This window comes from Populus euphratica, unplaced genomic scaffold (assembly GCF_000495115.2).
Source record: "Populus euphratica unplaced genomic scaffold, PopEup_1.0 scaffold29.1, whole genome shotgun sequence".
NCBI classification, from domain to species: Eukaryota; Viridiplantae; Streptophyta; class Magnoliopsida; order Malpighiales; family Salicaceae; genus Populus; species Populus euphratica.
The window spans coordinates 551,540-574,295 of record NW_011499888.1 but is presented as its reverse complement, the minus strand read 5'-3'; the positions used below and the strand labels follow the sequence as shown (position 1 = coordinate 574,295).

The window sequence follows — 22,756 nt, the reverse complement described above, 5'->3', positions numbered from 1 at the left end:
TTTCCGTGTGCACTAATTGATTGATGCAAGAACCAAAAGGGAGGATAGGAGCGTTTACATTTCAGGGTAGGAGGCCCTACATGAAAGCAAGGCAAAAAAACAAAAAAAAAATTAAAAGATTAGGTTATGAAAATATTGAATAATTTCTTGAAAATGCGGAACTGAGATCCTGCAAAATTAGTTGGTATTTAGCTTACTGACAGCACTCACTCCTGTAAAATCACGAGTGAGGGAATGGATAGCGGCTGCCTTATTGATAGTTTATTAATTCGATAAAAACTGTACAATAAACTGATAAAGGATACAAGCATCTGTTGCTGTCGGAAGTATTCACTGTATCTTCATATGTGCTGACCGCTTCTACAGGCTTTATTTCCAGTTCAACCTTCATCTTCAGGAAGAGCTTCCAGAAACCTTCTAATTCTCAACCGTTCGTCTCCTGTTAGATTTGGATCATCACCGGTTAAACTCTTCTGTAGTGCAGCGTTAGCACTGTCTGTATCATCATCAAGAACCTGAACAATAATTGAAAACGGCACCAATGTTTGAAGGTTGCCATGAATAACATCATGGAATCATGATAAAGAATCTTTATAAACCAAATTATCCTAGAATATAATATTTTATCGGGGGAAAGACCTTCCACAAAGAAAAATCAAAACACCATTGCACTTTAACATTTCCTATCCACTAAGGTACTGCGCCCTTCTCCCATCTCCCCAGGCAAAAGAAAATGATGACAATAGAACAAAATCTGGAGAGCTTTTACTTACCTGAACATAATTGTTGACATGGCCATCTTTGTTCGGAGTGGTAACTAGCTCATGTTTGTTGATGGTCCACTCACCATCAACAATGTACTTGTATTCATAGCGTCCCTCCTGTTGAAGAAAGAATGGTCACAAATTTCTGATTTTAATTTGAAATAGACATACTGTATCTGCACCCATTTCAGTAACTAGCTGTGCCTTGCTGTGCACGGTGAGAATGGACAGGATCCTTCCACGTCTATGCTGGGTTGATTTTAGGGCATCTTTAAGGCTAATAGCAGTTTATCTCTAAGAGTAGCATGGATTTTGAATTTTTGAAGAAATGAACTCTCAAGATTCACAAATATTAGGGACTAGGACCATGATGTAGTAGGGGCTGGCTCATAGCACGGATGTTATTCAAGATGCTTTTCTTCAGCACAACAATTTAACATCATAATCCACTCATTATTTAAATCTCGAACTAGCATGTTGCCACATGTCAACAAAAGTGCAGGAAAGTTTTCGACACTAAACTAGAGACAAAAGGCATGCAGGCAAGAAAAAAAAAGCTGATGCCAATTTCTTCTAGAGAATTTGAAGTTTAACTGCATTTTATCTGTATTACCAGAGAAAGTAAAAACTTACCAGCAATTCCCTCTTGAGAATCCAAAAACCCTGCTCCTCATCTAATTCTAAAGGTATCCTCTGGAGTAAGAAAGAGAAATAAATACCAGGTAAAAAGGTCGGAATGGCTTAAGCATAATGCAAAAACTGCTGTATCCATTGTATTAACTTGTCATCAAGACTTGCTTCATTTGCATAACAATGTTTAAGACATTAAAATTCGCATCTCCATAAATGTGGAAATCAGGTCACAGCCAGCAAATCAATCCTCAACTACCGAAAGCAAACCCAGAAAGCTGAACGAATTAAATCTAGATGTTTTATTCTTTCCAACTCCCAGAAAGTATAGGTGAAATGGCTGTTAGTGCATCTCAAGACAGTATATAATGATCATCACTATGCAGGAGCTTTTAAATCAACTATTACATCACGTACCTGGCCCCATCCAATGTCAAGCCCAGAAATTTCCACTGTGCAACACTTGTCATCTTTCCATTTCAAAGTGACAAGCTTCTTTCTAAGGCCTGTAAGCTTTCAGATAAGAGAAAAATAAATAGTTTGCAGTAATTTGTCAATATTTAACAAATGATAGACAAAATATATTAATTTAGTGATCACATGAAGAAACTAGGCCTCTGTAACCATCCTTATTTTCACAGTGATTCCTTTTCTTATATTTAAATGCCAGCAAACTCTACTACTGAGAAATGAACTCTTAGGGAGTAGTGTTTCTGAGCTAGTGTTACTGGTGAATTCAGGCAGCAATTTTTATATTACGGGTAGTTTGAAAAGCTGATACACCAAAAATTGGTATTGCACTTCAGGAAGCATCCTTATATACCATGCAAATTGAAATTTCATCTTCACAAACATGGGCATCTAAACATGCAAGTCATTAAGAAAAAAAGACCCGAGTCAAAAAGAAAAAAGCAATATGCAGAAAGAAAACCCGTGGTAAAGGCTCCATGAGCAATTATGCATATATTACATGCAAAGGGGAAATGACTCACTATATCTGCGGTTGAACTTTTGATAGCATCCAGATTTGGGAAGCACGAGCGTTTGCTCTGCATGACAAGAAACAATGAGATGCTACAAAGTTACTAATCAGCTACTAATAGGGCTCTAGCACCACTGGAACCAATGCTCCTTTGAGGGAGAGGTTGTGAGACTCGACTCCCTAAAAGGGAGTCCAGCTAATTTCCCAGTCACCAAAACATGGCACTAATCAGCTATTTTAAATTGGAATCCTATTTGTCGCAAACCAAGTAAATCTCAAATTATCAAATGCCTGATTTCAACAATGAATCTCAAAATGCACAATGGTCCCCATCAAGTGTTGACCTGTCACTGCTAGCACTAAAAACTGCATCAAGTAAATCCATTGACAGTCCACTGTATAGCTCAAAATGTTTTGTCGGAAGGATAGTTAAACTGATCTGTCAATTACAATGCTAGAAAAGTAGAATAGATAGGCAATTTTATATCCCTAAATAAGCTGTCCATTACCAAAGTTGACTAATTGTTTTATACTGGCTAGTTTACAATTTGACAAGAAAAAATTGGGGGTGCTCCGAGTCCTGCAATCATGCTCTTCATGCTGCATGAACTTGACACCTAAAACTTCTTCAAGTTAGGAAAAACAGATTAAATTGACAATTCATCAGCATCTTAATGATATTTATTTGAAAACCTGTCATGCATGGAGCCATGGATCTTTCACAATGATTTTAGGGAAAGCATTATCAACACATAACTTTTGTTTATGGAGGACAAAAGGAATCAAATAAAAAATTACCAGAAGCAAATCACAGGCATCACTGAGCTTGTAGCCCTGAAACCAGAACATGTATGCCATCTGTAATTCATTGAAAAACGATCAGTTAAATGGTGAGGAGTTTTGAAAAACTATAACCATGAAATTATGGCTGAAAATGTGAAGTATTCACAGAAAACCCTCATTTAACTCGATCTAATTACTGAAGTGTGGAATTAGAAGAAACCTAACTTTGTAGTGCCTCACAAAAGCACAAGGTAAGGAAAACCATGAAAGAAGGCTTCCTGAGAAGATAGGGGGAGGGTGTATGCAGGGAAACTGAGGTGTACAGCAACATATCATAAGGTGTCAACAGAAAAGTCAAACAGAATAAGATCACTTGCATACCGCAACAGCAGGTGCTCTGCCCAGTCCGGCAGTGCAATGTATATATGCCACACCTCCATTTCGATTTATGGCTTTGTATAATTTGCTGACGACAGCTGGAATCCTTTTCCGTAAATCAAATCCATCAAAATCCCTGTCACATGATATGTTAGCTGCTGTATCAAAAGAAAAATAGCAGCATATATAACTGTAGACTTCAGATACTGCTGCACTTCCAACACACAACATCTTTTATGTTCTTACAATAGAAACTGTGAAGCTAGCAGAAATTCAATTGGTACAGAAAGTGACTCAGAAGAATAAGTTTGCACTATAACAAATGAATCCCTGGCTGAGAAAGTTAAGTAACTTCTTCTGACAACAATTGAAGTTCTAGAGAGTAGAAAGTGAGAATATAGCAGTCCAAAATAGATGAAAACATTGATACAATGTAATTCTCCAATGTTGTTTTTTCAGATGCAAGTAGTCAAATGTTAACCAACAGGTTTCTTTTTCCAATTGTTTATTTGTTATGGTTTGGTAAGTTAACACTGTGATTTCTCCATGACATGACTAACCTTATCTGTGCCCGCAAATGCTGAATGTCACCACATGCCTTGGCATGGTCTTGAATGGCACTAATATCTACACCGAAATATCTGGAATTGTAGTGAGAGAATTACAATGTGTTTCATACACTTCTTTTTGCTTGATCTCAAATGCTCAACAGTTGCATTTGGTAACCGATGACCATATTTATAACATGTAAGCACTAATAATCAAGCTTCCATCAGATCATGAAGACAAAGTTATTTAGGATACTCCAAGTCTGGATCTTGCTGTAAGCAAAATATGGTTTTGACTCCAATTTTTCGAAGCTTGTCAACATCTTCAGGAGTCTAGAAATTTGAAAAGAGTAATTAGAGAACAATATGGGAAACAAAAAATCAGAGAGCATTTCAGAGGGAATAGAATCCCTTCATAGACGGAGCTAACAAATGAGAATCACCTGTAGGCATGATCCGACAATCAAATCTGGACGAATGAAGTTATAGTTCATTCCTAGTTCGTGCCTATAGGTCAAAACTGTACTAAAAATATATTAGAACAAACATTTAGCTCAATCGAATTTGCTCATATGGAACTAAAGGTAGCTCTTAAAGCACTTTAAACACTATAAAAATCCAAACAATTACACAGTCTATTCAAATAGAAAACATCACAACCCGATTCTCCAGCCACAAGCAGCATCAAACTTACCAGCCCCCATAGCTTCAGTCATGTTATGACTGTATATCTCAGATTTCTCCTCTTCTTCCTCAGCATCAGCACCGCTCATCTCAGCACTGGATGGTGAGCTGGGAATTGCCTACAGGCAACAGCATCAAATAACAATCATCTATTAGAAAAGATTTTAATTTTGAAACCCAACAAACTGCAGCAGATGAACCACTCAGAAGAACGCATTCATTATCAGAAAAAAACAATTAATCAATTATCGCCCGAATCATTTAGTTATCATCGAAACTACTGATTATATTAGCTTTTGGCTGTCAAACCACGCACACAGCAAAAGGTGCAACACGAATCAATTCCCGCCTCTTGATTCATGGGATCACTTTAATTTGCTCTAGGAATTATTCAACGTCACAATCAAAAAACAAAAATTATATCATTAAGAAACGCAAACTTTATGAGAAAAGACAAAAAGAAGGACAAGGAACATTAATCAATACTAAAGTTCAAAAATATCTTCTAAACACGTACCAAAGAAACCCTTAAACTCCAAAATATCTAATATGTGAATTCTTGTCAGTAATACAAGATTCTACAGAAAGATTCTTCCCGGGAAAAAAATTCACAGAAAAATCCCACGATAAATATCTCATTGTGGGTCCCACTAGTAGGTCCCACGAATCTAATGGCTGAGACTCTCCCTCGAGATGTTTCAAGAAAGATTTTCGATAAAACTAGCATTACGTTATTCAGAATTTCTAACAGACAAATATAAAAAAAGATTGGAAAATTAAAAGAAATGAACCAAAAAGAAAAGGTTGAAGTAATAAATAGTAAGCCGTAGAGCAAAGCAAAGAGATTGAAGAAGCTTTAACTTCATATAAAAAAAACGAATCGGAAGCTGTTTTTTAGTTACCTTCACAGCTACACGTAACCGCAAATCACTAGAATTCTTGGTTCCCTGCATCAATAAATTCATATATAACGAGAATAAGAAAAACTAAAAAAAAAAGAGCGCGAATTATGCTAAAGGAGGAGAATGTACAGCCATGTTAAGAGAGAATAATGATGGTGAAGATGGTCTTCTTTGGTAAAAATTGAAGCCTTGCAAAGGCAAGGCAGAGGATGATCTGCAAACCAAACAAGAAATTAAGAAAAGGGATCCTAGAAAATGAGGAAAAGAAAGAAAGAAATGTTTAGAGGTTGTGTGTAGTTAGACCTTGGAAGACAGTGAAGGCAGTTCATTAGAAGCGGAAAGAAAAAATATCTGCGCGACAGAGTGGAGTGGAGTGAAGTGAGAGCGGACTTCGTATCTGAGTTGATAGTTATTAGACAGGTCCCAAGTCCCAACCCACCGGGGAAATTCACCGCTCGAAGGGGTATATGCCTACGTGGCACGGCTTTTGTTAGTATTTTCAGATATTAAATTAAATTGATACTTAGAGTATTCTTTATGGTTTTGATAAATTAATATTAAAAAAAAAATAATCTTAAAAAAAATACCCTTAAATTTAAGTAGAATCAAAACCGAATAGGTTGAGTATACGAAACTTGACAAGATTAACTATAAAAAAATTTAAAAAAAAGTTATTAAGACTAAATAATTTCGTATTACCGACAGGTCATGTTATTGTTGCGTAAATGATGATATTGGTATACAATTAAAATTTATTGAGCAAATAATTACCTGATCCAATACCATGGAGATTATGTTTTTTCAATCAAAAGGAGGAGGGTGATGCCTCAGGAGAATGGCACACAATAGCAGCTTAAGATAGCCTAGGGGAGGCTCATGAACATAAGAAATACCTATGGAAACCGAATGGATATGATTAGCCAACTAATTTGAAGAGAAAAATAATGGATTGGGTATCATACTAAAGACAATCGAAGGATTAAAATGAAGAAAATTGAGAATAAAGGGGCCAAATGCACTATTACCTCGTTTTACTTGGGTTGGAATGAAAAGAGGATCGCTTTTTGAAAGACTCTCCAAGATAGCCATTATATTTTCTTCTCCGTGACAGTTTGCTTCGTGTTAAGTTTGAAATTCCAACCGAATAGGAGAATGGATTAAACTGAACTGGGAATTGGTTTGGTTCAGTCAAGTTTAATTATTATTTTTTTGTAACCGGAAAATATAATCTCTTAATCAATTTTTTTATTGTATTTTATTTATATTAATATAAATTTTTAAATTAATTTATGTATATTTTAATTAATTTCATGAGATTTAAAGTTAATAATTATACAAATTTTTAATGACTTTACGATTTGTGACTCAAACTGGATCGGGATTTGATCAATTAAACTATACCTTTTATTACTATTTTTTTATTTTTTTTTTATTAACGTGGGTGTTTGAGTCAGTTTGCGCCCACCACAACTAACTTCACGGCCCACTAAACATCCTGCAAGCTCAGTAAATAAATAAGGCATTGCGGGGTAACAGGTGTACCATACAAAAAAAAACTCAGTAGAAATATGAAGGAAACAACTTTTCAGCTCTATTCTCACTGGGACCGAACCAAAATTCAAAGAAATGAGAGTTGCGCGAACACCATTGAGCAGGTAATTTTTTTTTTATTATTATTATTATATAAAATGTTAGTTATTTATTTAAATATTTTATATTACTAAAAACAACAATATAAAATAATGGGCCTCCAACACGGGAAAAGAAGGTAATTTTAATATTTTAAAATATATAAAGTATTTTATATATGTTTTAATTTTAATTGGTTGATTAATTTATTTATTTTTTTGAATACTTCTAGTATTTATAACTGGGGCCTACAACACGGGAAAAGAAGGTAATTTTGATCGAAGCTCAGATGGTCTAACTGGGCTTAAGCTGTAGCCCAGTTATGTTAAAATTTTAAGGCCACGTGAAGTGGATATTAGATTTATTCTAAATCAAGTTTTATGATAATATTCGTGAATATCATGAATGATATATTTTTTTAATATATTAAAGATATAGGTTTACCCTTGCTGATGCATAAGATTATTTTGAAAATACCATTGGATATTAAATAAAAAATTATTATTATTCTGAAAAGTAAATTTTTCATGATAATATCTGTATAGATATACTTGATTGGATTTATAAGTTCGTAATCAATAATGACGTGTTCAGGTAGACTAATTCCAAGAACCATCAAGAGTTTGGATGGTAATTAAGAAAATATGATTTTTCATTTTTTTATGAGCTTAAATTTAGGCTAATATTTAGAAGATTCTATTAAACTTCTCATAATGAGTTTTATTTGGTTGAGACAATCATATTTTAAATTTTTTTAAAAATGAGTTTTATTTTAATCCAGACATAAATTAACCTAAAAAAAGCCTTTATTATCGGGAGAAAAAAAAAGAGAGAGACTCCAAAATGTAACTTGATTTAAAAAAAAAAAAAAAGTAATGGCCTGAGCTTCAAAATTGGATCTGACAAGATAACCCACTGAAGCCTTGCTCGAGCTGACTTTGAACGGTCCAAGCTGTATTTTCGCCTTCGAGCCATTGCTCATGGCACCAGGTACGTGAAAGCTGCGTTGTCTAACATGGACAGGGTCATCTTAATCAATCAAGATTCGGATCAAAGAACAACGTTAACTAAACTACAAAACGTTCTGTGCTTCACCATGACTGATTTTCTTTTCTTTCCAACATGAGTGTTTTGTGTTTCACCATAAAAAATACCAAGACTTGGAGTGCAAGGGCCTTCTGGTGCAAGAAATCACCATGGAAAAGTTAAGGTTGATTCTCTGGCCTCATCGGATCAGGTGTTTAAAACATTTTATTATAACTAAACACTTGATCACTTCGATTAAGGACTGAAAGTTACAAGGCTTTCGGCCTAGATATGTAGTGAGCTTCTAGCATCGGAGTGAGTGCCAATAAAATGGCTCCAGTATTTGCCTATCTCGGAGAGGAATCCTCTTTGAATGATGATCTTGGTTCTATAGGAATCCTCTCTGATAATGTAGCTCGATTTGGTGCTTTACAAGTGTGCATAGAGGTGAGTAGAAAAATTCTCAGAGAAATCCATCTTTCCTTTCGGCTAAAATATTATTATTATTATTATTTTGTTTTTGGTTTTAATTAGTCGGCTTTCGCACACCGAGATTAAAGGTTGAACATTAATGATTCGTTTTCACCTATAATTTCCAATGCAGCGTCGTCTCTACGGAGAATCAATCCCCGAAGCACTAAAAGATGCAAATCTCCGCGGATACTGCAGCTCTTCTCAAGCTTTACCAGATTATGCTGAAGTGCTCCTACACATTAAGAAAAAATATCCGGCCGATTCCACCCCAGTTATGGTTTTTGGAGGATCATACGGAGAATTGAGGAAGTAAATTATTTTGAATATCCACTAAATTCAGTACTCCTAATCAATATAGAAACACAATTTGATCACCATTTGTTTTTGCTAAAGTGCTTGCTGCTTGGTTTCGGCTGAAATATCCTCACATCCCACCAGGGGCACTAGCGTCTTCCGCCCGAGTTCTTTATTTTAGATAATATCCTCGTATTCCTCTCTAAATTTCTACCCCAGAGAATGTTTTGAATTGTTGGGTCTGATTTTCTGACCACATGAAGGATTCGAGTGAGAGGTGCTAAGAAACCATAAAACAGTCATGGTCTGAAATTGATGAAGTTGCTGCAAAAGCAAATGGTCTAGCTATCCTTCAAAACAAGCTCAATACTTGCATGTATTTAACCATCCAAGTCTTTCACTTCTCATGGCTTTTAACTGCTAACTCAATTCGTTATGCTAGTTTCCGATCGATTAACCCATAACTCCCTCTAACTATGGCTAACAGAACACTGGATGCTGCTGAAGAGTTGAAAAACTTTTTGGACAGTTTCTTTTCAGTAGCAGCTCAATATGATAGACCTCCAAGATACCCAGTTGACCCTGTTTGCAAAGGTATTGATTCAGCTACAGAAGGAAGTGATGTACTCGACAAGATATTTTCTGGAATCGTTGCTTACTTCTGAGAAAAGCTTTGCTATAATCTAGACGCATTCTTTTCAGCAGAAACACTGGATGGCCGGACTTGTTGGGTAAGTTTGTTTTAATTCTGCAATTATAACATCCAGCATTATAATAAATCACATAATTAATACCAGTTAATTCTTCTGCTGGTGTTTGATAGACATGTAGCGAACTTGTGATGCCGATTGGTCGTGGTAAAAATGATACCATGTTTCTAGGCTTCTAGCAGACCATTTGATCTGAAGGAGTACATTGAAGAATGCAAAAGCAAATATGGAGTCCCCCTCTAGGCCTCTTTGGATAACAACTTGCTATGGCGGTCATGTGTTGTTCAAACCGTGTGTGAAATTTCAGTTGATTTTATGCATTTTCATAGTAGCGATTTAAAGGCTGATATGAGCTCCATTCTGTTTTTTTATTGTTTTTTTTTTTTCTGCAATGTGAAATTGCAGCATTTTAAAGAGGTGCTCGGGAGGTTGGCCAGCAACATTATCTTCTCCAATGGCCTCCGCGATCCTTGCAGCGGGGGGGTCATCTACATTCAGAGTTGTTTTTGTTTCTGAATCTTTCAAGCCTTTACTCTGGCATATATGACGTCACAAGTTAAATGTTTTGTAGGCTGGAACATATCAGATAGCATTCTGGCAGTATATACAACCAAGGTAATTCATGTTCATGCAACGAGCACCTTCACATTGCATAGAAATTGAGACCATTAGCGGATGGATCCTGAAGTACTATCAAGACGTGCTTGAAAATTCTTCATTAATAATATTTATTCGTTGTCTGAAAACATCGCCCCCACTCGCCCCCCTCCTTCGAACCTCTTTCTTTCTGCCGCATGAATGTTAGCCCTTTTCATTCAGAAATAGAGATGGGTTTTGATTATTTGAAGGAACCGCTCGTGAAAATATTTCAATGTCCCAAAACAAGGCTGAGTTTTATTTTCCTGTTTAAATTTCTGCTAGTTTACTAAATTCAAGCCCGGGGGGGCATTTTCTTGTAGATACTCGAGTAAAAGAGAAGCAGCCTCAACTGCGCAACGTTTTCCAAAAAAAAGATCAAGTTGAAAGTTGCAATGGATCAAATGAGGAATCTTAAACTATTTATTTTGTAACATGATGATGATACAACCCATGACTTCTGGTGACCGTGTCTAAAAACTGTTCACATATCTACAGGTCCAAATGCATCTTCAGAGTACTGTGGATCTAAAATTTCGAACTGTTTCCCAGGTTGATCTCTTCCAGGTGGAACGTTCCAAAATGAATCAGACTTCTGAAAGAAAATGTAAAATGCAACAGCAGATGCCAAAAATAGCACTACTAGCAGTAAATATATCTGCCACTCTGCACAGGAGAGGGAGGAAGGATCAGTCTCTTAAGGATGCGTGCATCCACAACGTAAATAGTGTGTGTGTGAGAGAGAGTGAGGGAGTGCGAAACAAGACCTTTCCAATCTGCAGGAACATTCAACTTAGTCACCACTGCTCCCCATTCATTGGAAGTAGTGAGCACAACCCTGCGCAGAAAAACCCAGAGGTGAATAAACAATCTCCTATAGTTTGCAATTTAAATAATACAAATTGGAATCACAAAATGGTGACTGGGACACTTGTGCTTCAAAGAAGCCAAGGAAGAAAACTATACTTGCAGGATTAAAAGGATTAAGAAAAGGTGAAAATAAAGTTTGTGAGCTAGAAGAAACATTTAGAGGGTCCTTGTACCATGAAGCTGATCATCTATAATTACAGAGCAAAAGGCGTGGATGAACCTTACCTTTGACCGGGACAGAACTCTAGTGACGTGATACATGTACCCAGGTGCAGCCTCTTACTCAAGTGGGAAACCTCCATTTTCTTAACTTCCGCTACACACACGTCTCCATCCTTGCTTCCTCTAGAATTAAAAGAAAAAAAAACATGTTAATGTAACTGGTCCTCACAGTTTTGCAAGCAATCTATACTGCCAGCTTGCCACAAATTTGCTCGATAGCGTCATTGCAGTCAGCAAGAGAGCAGGATTTCAACAACCTTGCACTCCTATCCTAAACATATTTGAACATCAAGTTGAATTCTCTTTTTCACTAAGAGAATGAGCTGTGCAAACCCATTTCACAATGAAGAGAGAAGGTATTGGGTCACTACTGATGGATTTCAGGCTAAAGATTTGAAAAAAGATAAAATGAAATTGATTTGTGTCTTCTGAACGATAAACAAGGATAAAAATAAATGAGTTCAGTTACTGCAGAAACCTAGATAATTGATTGCAAAAGTCCAAAGGGTAAATGGAGAGTGCTTACAAAGCAAGATATTTCCCGTCCAGGCTGATAGACATGATGGAAGCAGGCTTTCTAAGTAGCCTCTTATACCCAATTTTATTCCATGTACTTATGTCAAAAACTGCAGTAACAGCTTTATCACCTGAATCAACAATATTCACAAGTTAAGAATGATTTTTGATATGGCTAAATAAAATGACAAGCTACATTGATACTAATGAGGACACCTTTCTGCACAGCACAAAATAAAAATGGTTTTGTCCCATCCTTGGAAAAGCGGCACAATTCAATCTTTTCATCCTGCAGGCAAATATAGACCATATTGGCAAAAAGATCCAACCAAAATCTGAAACCCAACAGGACAAATCCCTACTCTAAATAAAACATACTGAGTTGCGAGTCAACGAAACCACAGGTGAACCATCTTCTGCTTTCCATATTCTTGCTGAACCATCAGTAGATGTTGATGCTAGGAACTCTGAATCCAGGCTAGAATATGATAAACAAAGGCATGCATTTCAGTAGCTAGGATTGAAGGAGAAAAAATAACCCTTTAATGGCCCAAGATTCTTCTACAAAACCTCCAAAAACAGGCTAAGCCTTTGTTTATTTCTTAAAAAGCACATCTCACGATGGGAAACTGGAGGGGACACCATTGACCTTTGTTACTGATACACTGACAGGCATTCGGATGCATTGTATTTCTCATTTATCAACATATGCATTCACACAGCACATAGAAAATTATTACATAGGACGCAAGTGGGAAAGAAACACTAACCTAAAATCCATATCCCTGACAGATTTGTGTGCTTTTGGTTCGTCCAAAATGATGCGCAAACTTGGCCACTCCAAAATTCTTAAACGCCCATCCTGTAATTGATCAAATAAAAGACACCATACTACATATCAGCTGTACATACAGACGTTTGGAAGACAACCAAAAGCAAGCTGATGCTAACCATTGTTTAAATCACAAATTATAGCTTACCACCCCACCAGTAGCAAACTTAGACCCATCAACACTGAAAGCCATGCATGTCTGTGGACCAACATCTTGGAGAGGAGGTAAATCTTTGGCTAGCAACTTTAAATTTGTTTCTTGACACTGCAACTCAAACAATCTGCATGTCACAACAAAAACCAACCCAATGTTACAAAAACTTGTTCAACGGACAAATACACATTCAAGTCACACACAAATTAGAATCTCTCTGAACTCATTCAACTTAAAAAGAAATTATCTTTCCGATAAATGAGGGAATTCAAACAAGCATTTTTAACTTCCAAGTCACAATCTTTTGAATGTCAGAAAAACAGCAGAGCCATGATTTCTTTTAAAAAATTCTTCGATACATTAATTTGTAGAGAATTAAATTTGAAAAATTATTAATCAAGGAACTCACTTGCATCCACCTTTAGTCGAAGAACACACAAGATCATCTCCACTTGGATGCACTGCAATTGTCACCAGTTCACCTTCTATTTCTTCAAACACATAAGTTACCTAAACAACCCACGATCAATATATATATATAAACCCATTAATGCACCAGAAATATAGAAACGAAAAAGGGTCTCCCTTTTCCGGAACAGAGACAACTTAAACGACATGTCGTTAAGGGTAGCGGAGAAACAAACCTGAGGAGAGGTTGAGAGAGAAGTTGTCTCAGTGTCAAAAGAGAAGATCTCGAGAACAGAAGGAGAGGCAGAATTTTTCTTCTTCGATGACCTGCCAAGCACAGCAAGATTCAAGTTCTCGGGTCTCCGGATCCATGACCCGCATGTCACAGTTCCCTGTCCTGACTCCATTGATAAACACAAGAAAGGATTTGTCTTTGTTGCTGTTTTGTTGGATTCCTTTCCCTTTCTATTTATGGAAACAGAAACAGAAACAGGGGCAGAGAAAGCAGAGGCAGAGGCAGAGAAAGAGAGAACTTTTCCTCCGAAAAATCCTGGATATATTGGACAATATTTGGAGCCCAGCAACTTGCGAACGATGACACCGAGATGTACAAGAGTATTACTGCTGGTTTTTTTTTTTTTTTTTGTGTGTGTGTGTGTGGAGCCTACCTTACACGTTTGCACGAGAGTGGAAAAGTATTGAAAAGTCAACGCTTTGGAGTGTTGGTGGATATTTTGGTGTGTCAGTGGATATTCTGTTAAAATTCCGCGGGGAAGACGGTTTTTATAGTGCCAAGTTGGCATTGTTCATTTTTTTTTTTTGTCTTTTTTAAGCTAAAACACAGCTATTCGACTTCAATTAATCAGATTTTGTTGATTTTAATTATTTATCTAGCTTGATTAAAACCTTGCTGGATAGAAATAATATATATATATAGAATAAAAAAATAAGTGTACAAATAATTAATCCAATGACCTTTGCATTTGAGATTTGACCGAATATATGATAAATGTGGTTGATGGAAGAAATACATGCTAACACAGGCAAATGCACCAACTGCTTTTTTTTAAAAAAACAAATGGGCTGCACTTCACAGCTTGCGTCAAGGATTTGTGCCTGCCGTATGTTAAATATCAAACAAAACCCATTTCAATTGATAACATAGTTTCGAAACTGTAGCCGGTTTGGTTGGTTAATTTAGAATTTGATTAACTTGGAGCTGAAATCAGACTAAATTTTTAAAAAAAAATTAATATAACTTGGCAACCTACAAGACCCCGGTTACAAATTTGTTAATTTTTATTTTTTTTTATTTTTTTATTAAAACAATATTATTTTAATTTTTATAAAAAAAATAAAATTTGACCTAGCCAATCCCGTGACCCGATCAAAACTCGAAACTCGGATCTTAAATCAGGACAAATCTTAAAACTATGATCCAAATGATATTAATTTATATAAATATATTCCAAACTCATGATTTTTATACAAGCATTTGTTCACTCTCTTAGAATTATTTTTTGGTGATAATTTTTTGAAATTAAATGCTAAATAGAATTTTCTATATAAATACTATAATCAACAAATTTCAACTACTTTGATATGCTTATCAAATTTAATATAATTTGATTGTTTATTTCAATAATTTGGTGATCTTAAATCTTGTTCAAGTTAAATATTTTTTTAAAATAATTTAAATATTGGTTTAATTAAATTTGAATAATTTGTACCAATCAATTAATATTTAAACTAATTTGAATAAACTCAAATAAAATATGAATTTCATATATTTTTTAAATTTTTTAAAACTATAGTACTTTCGTGAAGAAAAAAAGAAGAACTTTTCTTCTTGCCACCAAAACGACATAAAATTTTCAATTTCATCGCTCATAAAATTATCCTCGTACCTCAGCATCACCACGGCAACTAGACAAATTAGTACAATGAAATAAATCTCCATTTTTTACTGGGCTCGCAGGCTTATAAAAGTATTTTACATCTTGGGCTGGGCTCAATGAGCACAATAAATGTTCTTAAACTTCTTTCACAACTCAATAAGTGGCCCAGTAAAGAAAAGAAAAGCCCAAATTATTTTATTCTGGTTCTTACAAATTTCACAACTCAGCCATACTGAACACTGCAAGAACCCTAAAAAACCCCCGTCGCAGCAGATCAAGCATCGACCCAGGCACAGACAAGCACTGTAATTTTCTTAAATTTTTTTCCAGCTAGAAAACAATACTAAACTTCAACCATAAAGAGATTTTCAGTTGCTTTCTTTTACTAAAAAACCTAAAAACATCTCCCCTCCAAGTTGTCTCTGCTACTCTTGAAAGAACACAGTAATATACACACGCATTAAAACTAACCCTGACAGCAGTTTCTTCATTAAATCATAACTTGTGTGTTTATTGTATTGTTTTATACCTGTTTGCAAAACTTGGGTTTTGTGTGATGTGTTATACAAGTTGTACAACTCTTGTCTACAAAAAGTCAGTGCAAATTCAGCATAAAGTTTATTTCTTAGGCAAGTATTGTTTAACTTTTCGAGTACCCTTTTGCTTTTTTTTTTGTTGAGAAAATCTGTGACAGCCATCCAATTAGTTGTGTCTGCTGTTTAGCTCATCTGCGTTTAATCTATTTAGTTTTTATTCTGTGAATTTTTTTGCTTTCAAGTTCCGAAGTTTTGAAATTTAAGGTTTTAATGAGGATTTTTTTTTTGGATCAATTAAGTAGAAAATTATGGGTTTGCTTGTTCTTCGTATGCTTGTTTGATTTTGAATTCATGCAATGTGCTAGATGGTTTTTTTTTGGCAATCTTGGTAAATACATGATTAATGAATAATGAGGGGTTTTATTGGTAATTATCTTTATCCTGCAGTTTAGGCACATAAATTCTAAGTGGCCAGATGGGCGTGAAACAAGAAAATGGTGATCCTGAGAATATTTTACCTCCTATTGAGCAGGTAATTCGATTCTTTGATTTACAGGGAAATGACCTTGCTTTGGATGTAGAAAAAGGTTGTTTGTCATGTGATTATTCGACTTTATTGTTACTTGATGATCATCATAAACATTATTTGCTGCTCATGTTTGTTAAAGGCCACAGAAATGATAGTGGCTAGTTTTTGTTTGCAGGAATTGTCTCACGAGTTGGATACGAAAGTAAAGAAGTATCTTAGAGGAGAAGGGGCGAATTTGGAGGTCAGAAATTGGTGTCCAACATTTCCAGCCGAAGAACTTTTATTTCTTTGGAGGAGTTTTTTTATTGCATTTTGATTTAATTCTCTCTATCTGCAGGTTTTAAAAGACAAAAAGCTTAAGGGTCAACTCTCTGTTAGGGAAGATTTATATGGAATATCTGCAAAAGCTGCTGCCAAGGCTGAAAAGGTGGATAATAGCAAATCTTCTCCCTTCTCCCTTTTTTCTTTTTCATTCTCTAGTTCTAAAAAAATTAAGGGGACAAATCTCTTTCACGAGTAATTTTTTGTGAATTACATATTAATGGGGAACATCTTTGTTTTTCCAAATGTTTTATGTGTGGTCTGAGATACTAATTTTTTATAGTTCTATGTCTGCTAGATTTTGCTTGTCATTCCTCCCACTGTTTTCTGCAAGAAAATATACAATGCGTTTCACTCATTTGAATACTTTATAACATGTGTTCTTTTTAATCAGTGGCTTATGCCAAGCAAGGGAGGCTATCTAGAGGCTGAGGGTATAGAGAAGACGTGGAGGATCAAACAGGACGCAATCAATCGTGAAGTTGATATCTCAAGCGCAAAGAATCAATATGATATAGTCTTGCCAGGTTCTTGTCTGCTGTGCGATTCCTTTCTAATGGTTTTTTTGCAATCAAAATGTTTTTTAGCCAGAATGTTTACAAAGACAATTTTGTAGCCATTTTCCAGGTTCTCTTCTTGAATAACTTAGCAATGTATGTTGTTTGGGTTTGAGTCTGTCATTTCCCATATCAATTTTGATTTACCTGAGAGAACAAGCAGAGAGAAATGCTGAACATCATGGATCTGTTTTACTAAATATTTTTTGGGAAAACATTGCATATTGTCTTATCTATGTTGTGCTAGGCCTTTCTCATGAACTATAAAATAGCCTGAAGCTATGGTTATTCCAGGAGTGCAAAATTACGTTTCTAAATTCAAAAACATCTTTGCCTCCTTAATTAAGTCTGCTTCAAAAAAAAATTTCTTTAACTGTAATGCTATGTCATATTCTTGCCTGGATGCAATCCTTTGGCTAATGGCCTGAGGAAACTTCTGAGGCCTTTTTTCACTGAAATGTGCAGATTTTGGTCCGTACACCCTGGATTTCACCTCAAGTGGTCGATACATGGCAGCTGCTGGTCGCAAGGGCCACTTGGCAGTTGTTGACATGAAGAACATGAGCTTAATAAAAGAGATGCAGGTATGTCCTGGGGTTGCCAGGTTGATCTGACCCTTAATGAGACGCAACTGGGTTCTGGTTGAGACCTTTTATATAAATTGACAAAATGGATATTTATATGCCAGCATTACTTTGCATCTCTTACTGGCATTTATCTTTACCAGGCCTTTACTGGAAATTAGACTGATGTACTCATTAATTTTATTCTTTTAGGTTAGAGAAACAGTGCGAGATATCCTGTTTTTGCACAATGAGCTGTTCTTTGCTGCTGCCCAGAAAAAGTATGGCTTTTTCCCAGAAAATAGATAAAAGAACATACAGTGTGACTACTTGCCTGAACAAATGTGAACGTTGTAATATACTTTTGGTCAATTTTTTGTGTAGCTCTTTATAGCTAATAATTTCGAGTTATGATAGGTACCCATACATTTATAACAGAGATGGTGTTGAACTTCATTGTTTAAAGGTCAGTGCATTGTCTATTGATGAATTTTATATTGCTTTAAGCTGCTGCAAGACCTTTTCATTCATTGGGAACCTTATAAAATACAAGTTTGCAGTATCTTTCTTGGGTATAAATGAACTTGAATTATTTTTCTTCTCAGTTATGAAGTATTAGGCCTAGTTTCTGTAAACCAGTCCTTAAAGTAATTTATTTTGCTTCTATTGGCTGTCTTTGCACTGTCGCAAGATTGTTCTGCATCCTGCAACACAGTACGTTTCCTTTGAATTTGTACTGCATGGCTACAGACTTCTTGATGTTTGATGCAAATTTCAAGTTTAATTCTTTGTTACTTTCCACCATGCCAAATGTTTATATGAATACAGAAGTATGGGATTAAGTTGCGTTATTTTGGTGGCTTACAGGAACATGGTGCGGTGACAAGGCTTCAGTTTTTGAAAAACCACTTTCTATTGGTGTCAATAAACAAATTTGGGCAGCTGCGATACCAAGATGTTACAATGGGTGAGATGATAAGCAATTTCCGGACAGGTTTAGGCCGTACTGATGTGATGCTGGCCAACCCTTTCAACGGGGTTGTTGCTTTGGGTCATTCAGGTGGTACAGTAAGCATGTGGAAGCCCACCAGTGCGGTTCCCCTTGTCAAGATGCTGTGTCATCCTGGACCTATCACAGCAATGGCATTTCATCCCAATGGCAATCTCATGGCCACTTCTGGAAAAGAAAAGAAAATTAAGATTTGGGACTTGAGGAAATTCGAGGTTCTCCAAAATATACCAGGCCATGCAAAAACCTTAGACTTCAGTCAAAAAGGTTTACTAGCTGCTGGAACTGGATCGTATGTTCAGATTCTAGGAGATTTCTCAGGATCACGGATCTATAGTAGATATATGGGACATTCCATTGTGAAAGGTTACCAGATAGGGAAAGTGGCATTTCGACCATATGAAGATGTTCTAGGTATAGGGCACTCCATGGGATGGTCTTCAATTCTTATCCCAGGTTCAGGGGAACCAAACTTCGACACATGGTTAGCAAACCCATTTGAAACATCCAAACAACGAAGAGAGAAGGAAATCCACTCTCTTCTTGACAAGCTCCCACCCGAGACGATCATGCTGGACCCTTCAAAGATCGGTACAGTCAAGTCGGCAAAGAAGAAAGATAAACCAACAAAGGAGGAGAAGGAGGCGGAGATGGAAGCTGTTGTTGAAGCAGCTAAGGGAACTGCCATTCGGAAGAAAACGAAGGGGAAAAATAAGCCAAGCAAAATAGCGGTAAAGAAAAAGAAGATTGTTGAAAGAGCCAAGAGACCTTTCTTGGAGAAACAAATGGAGGAAGAAAACGTGGCTAAGAAGAAGCAGAAAATCAGCGAGGAAATTTCATTACCTACGGCTTTGCAAAGATTTGCCCGTAAGAAAGCAACGGCATGATTGTACTTTATTAGCTGCTCATTCAGAGCCCCTCTCAAGCTACTGTGTTTCCCCCACTTTTTTTTTTTTCCCTTCCTCCAAATTTTGTCATACCATTAGTTAGGGGTGTCACGGTCAAAAACCAAACCAAACTGGGAGTTGTAATTTCTGAAAAATTTGACCCAGACTGAACCAAAAACTGGTTCAAACCAAACTGGTTTGGTTCGGTCAAGGTTGGTTTTTTTTGCTTTGACCTCAGACAAAGTTACACCAGTACAGCATAGGGAGAAGATAACTTGGTCTGGTGCAAGGAATGCAGAGGGAAAAGATACCAACAAGAAAACAAAAATTGCATATAACTTGGAAGTTCCCGTTTCAAACAGCATTTCAAGAAAGAAAAAGTGAAAAATCCCGGAAATAAAAGCGAATTCCAGCTTCTGGTTCTTAAGAATGGTCAGTAATAAATGATTGCAAATGAAAAGGCAAGCCACGCGTTTTGCTGGTATGAGGATTGGACATGTAATAGATGTCCTGTCCTGTGATGAGGAAACACGTCAAGGCTTGTGTCTGGTATTGTGGTTTAATTTTGTTTTTAATTTTTTTTATTTACTTTAAATAAGTTAAAAATAAATTTTAAAAAATATAAAAATATTATTTTAATATATATTTAAGAAAAATTTAGTTTAAAGTTATTAATAAACCAAACTAGATTCAGTAACAACAGCATCAACATCTATCAAAGAAAGGCAGAGTAACTGATCCATACAAAATTCAAGACGACTTATGATGTAGCCAGGCTGAATTCACAATGACGACGACACCCATAATGAGGTTAGCTGTGAATCAAAGGAGCGAAAGAAAGAGGGTAGGGGGAGGTGCAGTTGAAGCAAAAATGCAAGGGGAAAAAATGTTTTAGGATTAAGTTAAGTTTCTATTTGCATTTTTTTTTGTCTTGTCAAATGTTTCAATTAGTTTCAGCTTCCTGAAATCAAAATCGAACTACATCAAGTAATTTTTCTGGTTTTTAAATAGGTTTTTCCAGTTTTTTTTCTTTGTTGATTGGTTTCTTGAATACCCCTATGATTAGTTAAAAATATATCATGTTTTATTATCGCTAGAAAAGTATTCTAAAATTTTGGTGGTTGCATTATTTTGTATCATCGAAACTTGGGTTAACATGGGCTATTATATGTTCCTCTCTTTGGATCATACGACATGTTATAGTGTGAAGTTTGATTGATACTCTTAAGAAGAAGAAGTTTCACTTCAACCTGTATCTGTGGATTACTGCTGTGCTCTTTGTCCTGTCATGTATGGTAGTGCAGCTAGCTTTTCTCTTCTTGATTATACATCAGAACTGAAGATAATTGTATACCTATTTCAGTCAGTAAACATTCGCAGTAGAATATGGATTTTTCGAGGTTCTTAACCTTTTGTGTAATAGGCTCTTACTTAGCATTTGCTCTTTCAGCTTTTCTGTAGGTTCTGTTAGTTTTCCCACAGGAGGATGAATAAATGGCTTGTCCTTTCGATTACGCACAGGACGGCCTCGTGGAGGGCAGATGATAACGGCATCAACTTAAGAAAGGTACCTTTAGGCTTCCCATGAAAAGCAAAATCACCCCTACCCTTATTAGTTTTTACCAGGAAAGATAAAAAACAAAGGAATCATGGCATATCCGTCACTCCTAGCTGGGGCTTACGGTCTCGTTCTGACTTTTGATACTCTCACTCAGCGAAACCGCATTCAACAAAGTCTGAGCAGAAAATTAATTCATATAATTTCAGGCTCTATTTTTGCTGCTTGTTGGCCTATTTTCAGGTATAAATAAATCTTTGATGGGATTTCTTTGATTTTGCTATTTTTTGGCCCATTTTCAGGCACCAGTCCTTAGTGGGATTCTTTAAAAACCTCCAGAAAATTTAATCGTGGTATTAACTTGTGATTTGAGTTTTGAGTTTTTCATGCTTTAACCTGTACCTCAGCTTTTCATAATGTTTGATCCTAGAATAGCACAACAACACAGGCTCGCTACTTTGCTCATTAAGTACCTCTCGTGAATTGCTTGAGGCTGGTTATACATGGCTTCTCTTTGGTTACTAATGAAGGGCTCATTAAATCATTCACTCGAGAAGGAGATCCACAGTAAATCCTCTCATTATCTCATTGTTTTCTTGTGGCTGTAATTTTACCCCTCGTCGTTTGAGCAAGTAAAGCTCATCTTATGCTGTTTTTTTCTCTTCGGAGGGAGATGCTAAGAGGACCTCTGTATCATGCTTTGACATTGATCTTATGTGCCCTTGTTTTCTGGCGTGAGTCTCCAACTGGGGTGATCTCAATGGCTATGGTGTGTGGTGGGGATGACAACTAAGATTATTGTGGAGTCCCTGCCGGCAGTAGATGACAACGTAGTTATTTCCTTTGTTGGTCCGTTATCAAGAAACACTTTAGGTACATCATGAAATAAAACTCAAAATAAGCTTAGCAAAACTCAGATGCATTATAAAAGGTCCAAAAAAACCTAATTAAATAGACATGTATCTAACTGATTTTTAAAGAAAAAAAACAAATGAAATTAGTTTATTTGAATTGGTTGGTTGATTTAACTCATAATTTTAAAAAATATAAATTTTAGTTTGATCAGTTTTTTTACCCAAAATAAAAAACAATCCCTCTGCAAGATAATAATTTGCTGCTTGTCTATTAATTAGTCTTTATACTAGTTTGAATATGAGTTTTTAAGGTTTGTTTGATTTTGAGCTAATTTTTATGATTGTGATTTGAAACAAAATAAGTTTTTTAAAAATATTTTTAGTTGTAATTAGTTAAATTTAAATATATATTTGATAAAAATTATAGTTAAAGTTTATATACAATAAAAAATGTGTAAAATACTTGGATAAATTTTTTTAGCTTATCATGAATATTTACAAAATTAAGTTAAAAAACATGTAGAAACTATTGCACAATAACTGTATTTTAAACTCAATTTTTTAATAAATCCCACAATATAAAACTCAATGATTTTAAAAAC

The 22,756-nt window shown here is 35.7% G+C and overlaps 3 protein-coding genes and 2 long non-coding RNA genes across 11 annotated transcripts; 3 read left to right on the top strand and 2 right to left on the bottom strand.

The window, feature by feature from the left end:
• Positions 1–127: 127 nt before the first annotated feature.
• LOC105130676 (phosphoglucan phosphatase DSP4, amyloplastic-like) lies at positions 128–6,107 on the bottom strand. Of its 3 annotated transcripts, none has more exons than XM_011033282.1 (14): positions 5,975–6,107; positions 5,801–5,885; positions 5,672–5,716; positions 4,780–4,888; positions 4,529–4,605; positions 4,342–4,418; positions 4,098–4,178; positions 3,541–3,673; positions 3,175–3,234; positions 2,387–2,443; positions 1,812–1,907; positions 1,398–1,457; positions 774–881; positions 128–515 (listed from the first exon to the last, which is right to left on the bottom strand). In XM_011033282.1, exons 1-14 carry the CDS (start codon positions 5,998–6,000, stop codon positions 381–383), a joined length of 1,149 nt encoding a protein of 382 aa, XP_011031584.1. In that variant the 5' UTR covers positions 6,001–6,107; the 3' UTR covers positions 128–380. The 3 variants fall into 3 exon arrangements, with proteins under 3 accessions (XP_011031584.1, XP_011031585.1, XP_011031586.1); XM_011033283.1 differs by having other exon boundaries at positions 5,804–5,885; XM_011033284.1 differs by lacking the exons at positions 5,672–5,716; positions 5,801–5,885; positions 5,975–6,107 and adding an exon at positions 5,086–5,205.
• A 3,176-nt stretch (positions 6,108–9,283) lies between these two features.
• On the top strand, positions 9,284–10,669 carry LOC105130673 (uncharacterized). Its single transcript, XR_843282.1, has 3 exons — positions 9,284–9,470; positions 9,582–9,825; positions 9,918–10,669. It is a non-coding gene; the product is annotated as an uncharacterized LOC105130673 (long non-coding RNA).
• Positions 10,670–10,766: 97 nt separating this feature from the next.
• LOC105130671 (SEC12-like protein 1) lies at positions 10,767–14,059 on the bottom strand. Its single transcript, XM_011033276.1, has 10 exons — positions 13,679–14,059; positions 13,444–13,544; positions 13,029–13,161; positions 12,819–12,910; positions 12,427–12,526; positions 12,265–12,337; positions 12,059–12,179; positions 11,536–11,655; positions 11,208–11,278; positions 10,767–11,106 (listed from the first exon to the last, which is right to left on the bottom strand). The coding sequence occupies exons 1-10, from the start codon at positions 13,847–13,849 to the stop codon at positions 10,925–10,927; spliced, it is 1,164 nt and encodes a 387-aa protein (XP_011031578.1). The 5' UTR covers positions 13,850–14,059; the 3' UTR covers positions 10,767–10,924.
• A 1,482-nt stretch (positions 14,060–15,541) lies between these two features.
• LOC105130670 (Transducin/WD40 repeat-like superfamily protein) lies at positions 15,542–20,172 on the top strand. 5 transcript variants are annotated; one of them, XM_011033275.1, is made up of 9 exons: positions 15,542–15,645; positions 16,324–16,408; positions 16,581–16,646; positions 16,743–16,832; positions 17,121–17,253; positions 17,749–17,867; positions 18,060–18,127; positions 18,264–18,312; positions 18,714–20,172. In XM_011033275.1, the coding sequence occupies exons 2-9, from the start codon at positions 16,352–16,354 to the stop codon at positions 19,740–19,742; spliced, it is 1,611 nt and encodes a 536-aa protein (XP_011031577.1). In that variant the 5' UTR covers positions 15,542–15,645; positions 16,324–16,351; the 3' UTR covers positions 19,743–20,172. The 5 variants fall into 5 exon arrangements, with proteins under 5 accessions (XP_011031577.1, XP_011031576.1, XP_011031574.1 ...); XM_011033274.1 differs by having other exon boundaries at positions 15,546–15,797; positions 16,329–16,408; XM_011033272.1 differs by having other exon boundaries at positions 15,546–15,797.
• Positions 20,173–20,390: 218 nt separating this feature from the next.
• On the top strand, positions 20,391–22,279 carry LOC105130669 (uncharacterized). Its single transcript, XR_843281.1, has 2 exons — positions 20,391–21,867; positions 21,970–22,279. It is a non-coding gene; the product is annotated as an uncharacterized LOC105130669 (long non-coding RNA).
• Positions 22,280–22,756: the final 477 nt, after the last annotated feature.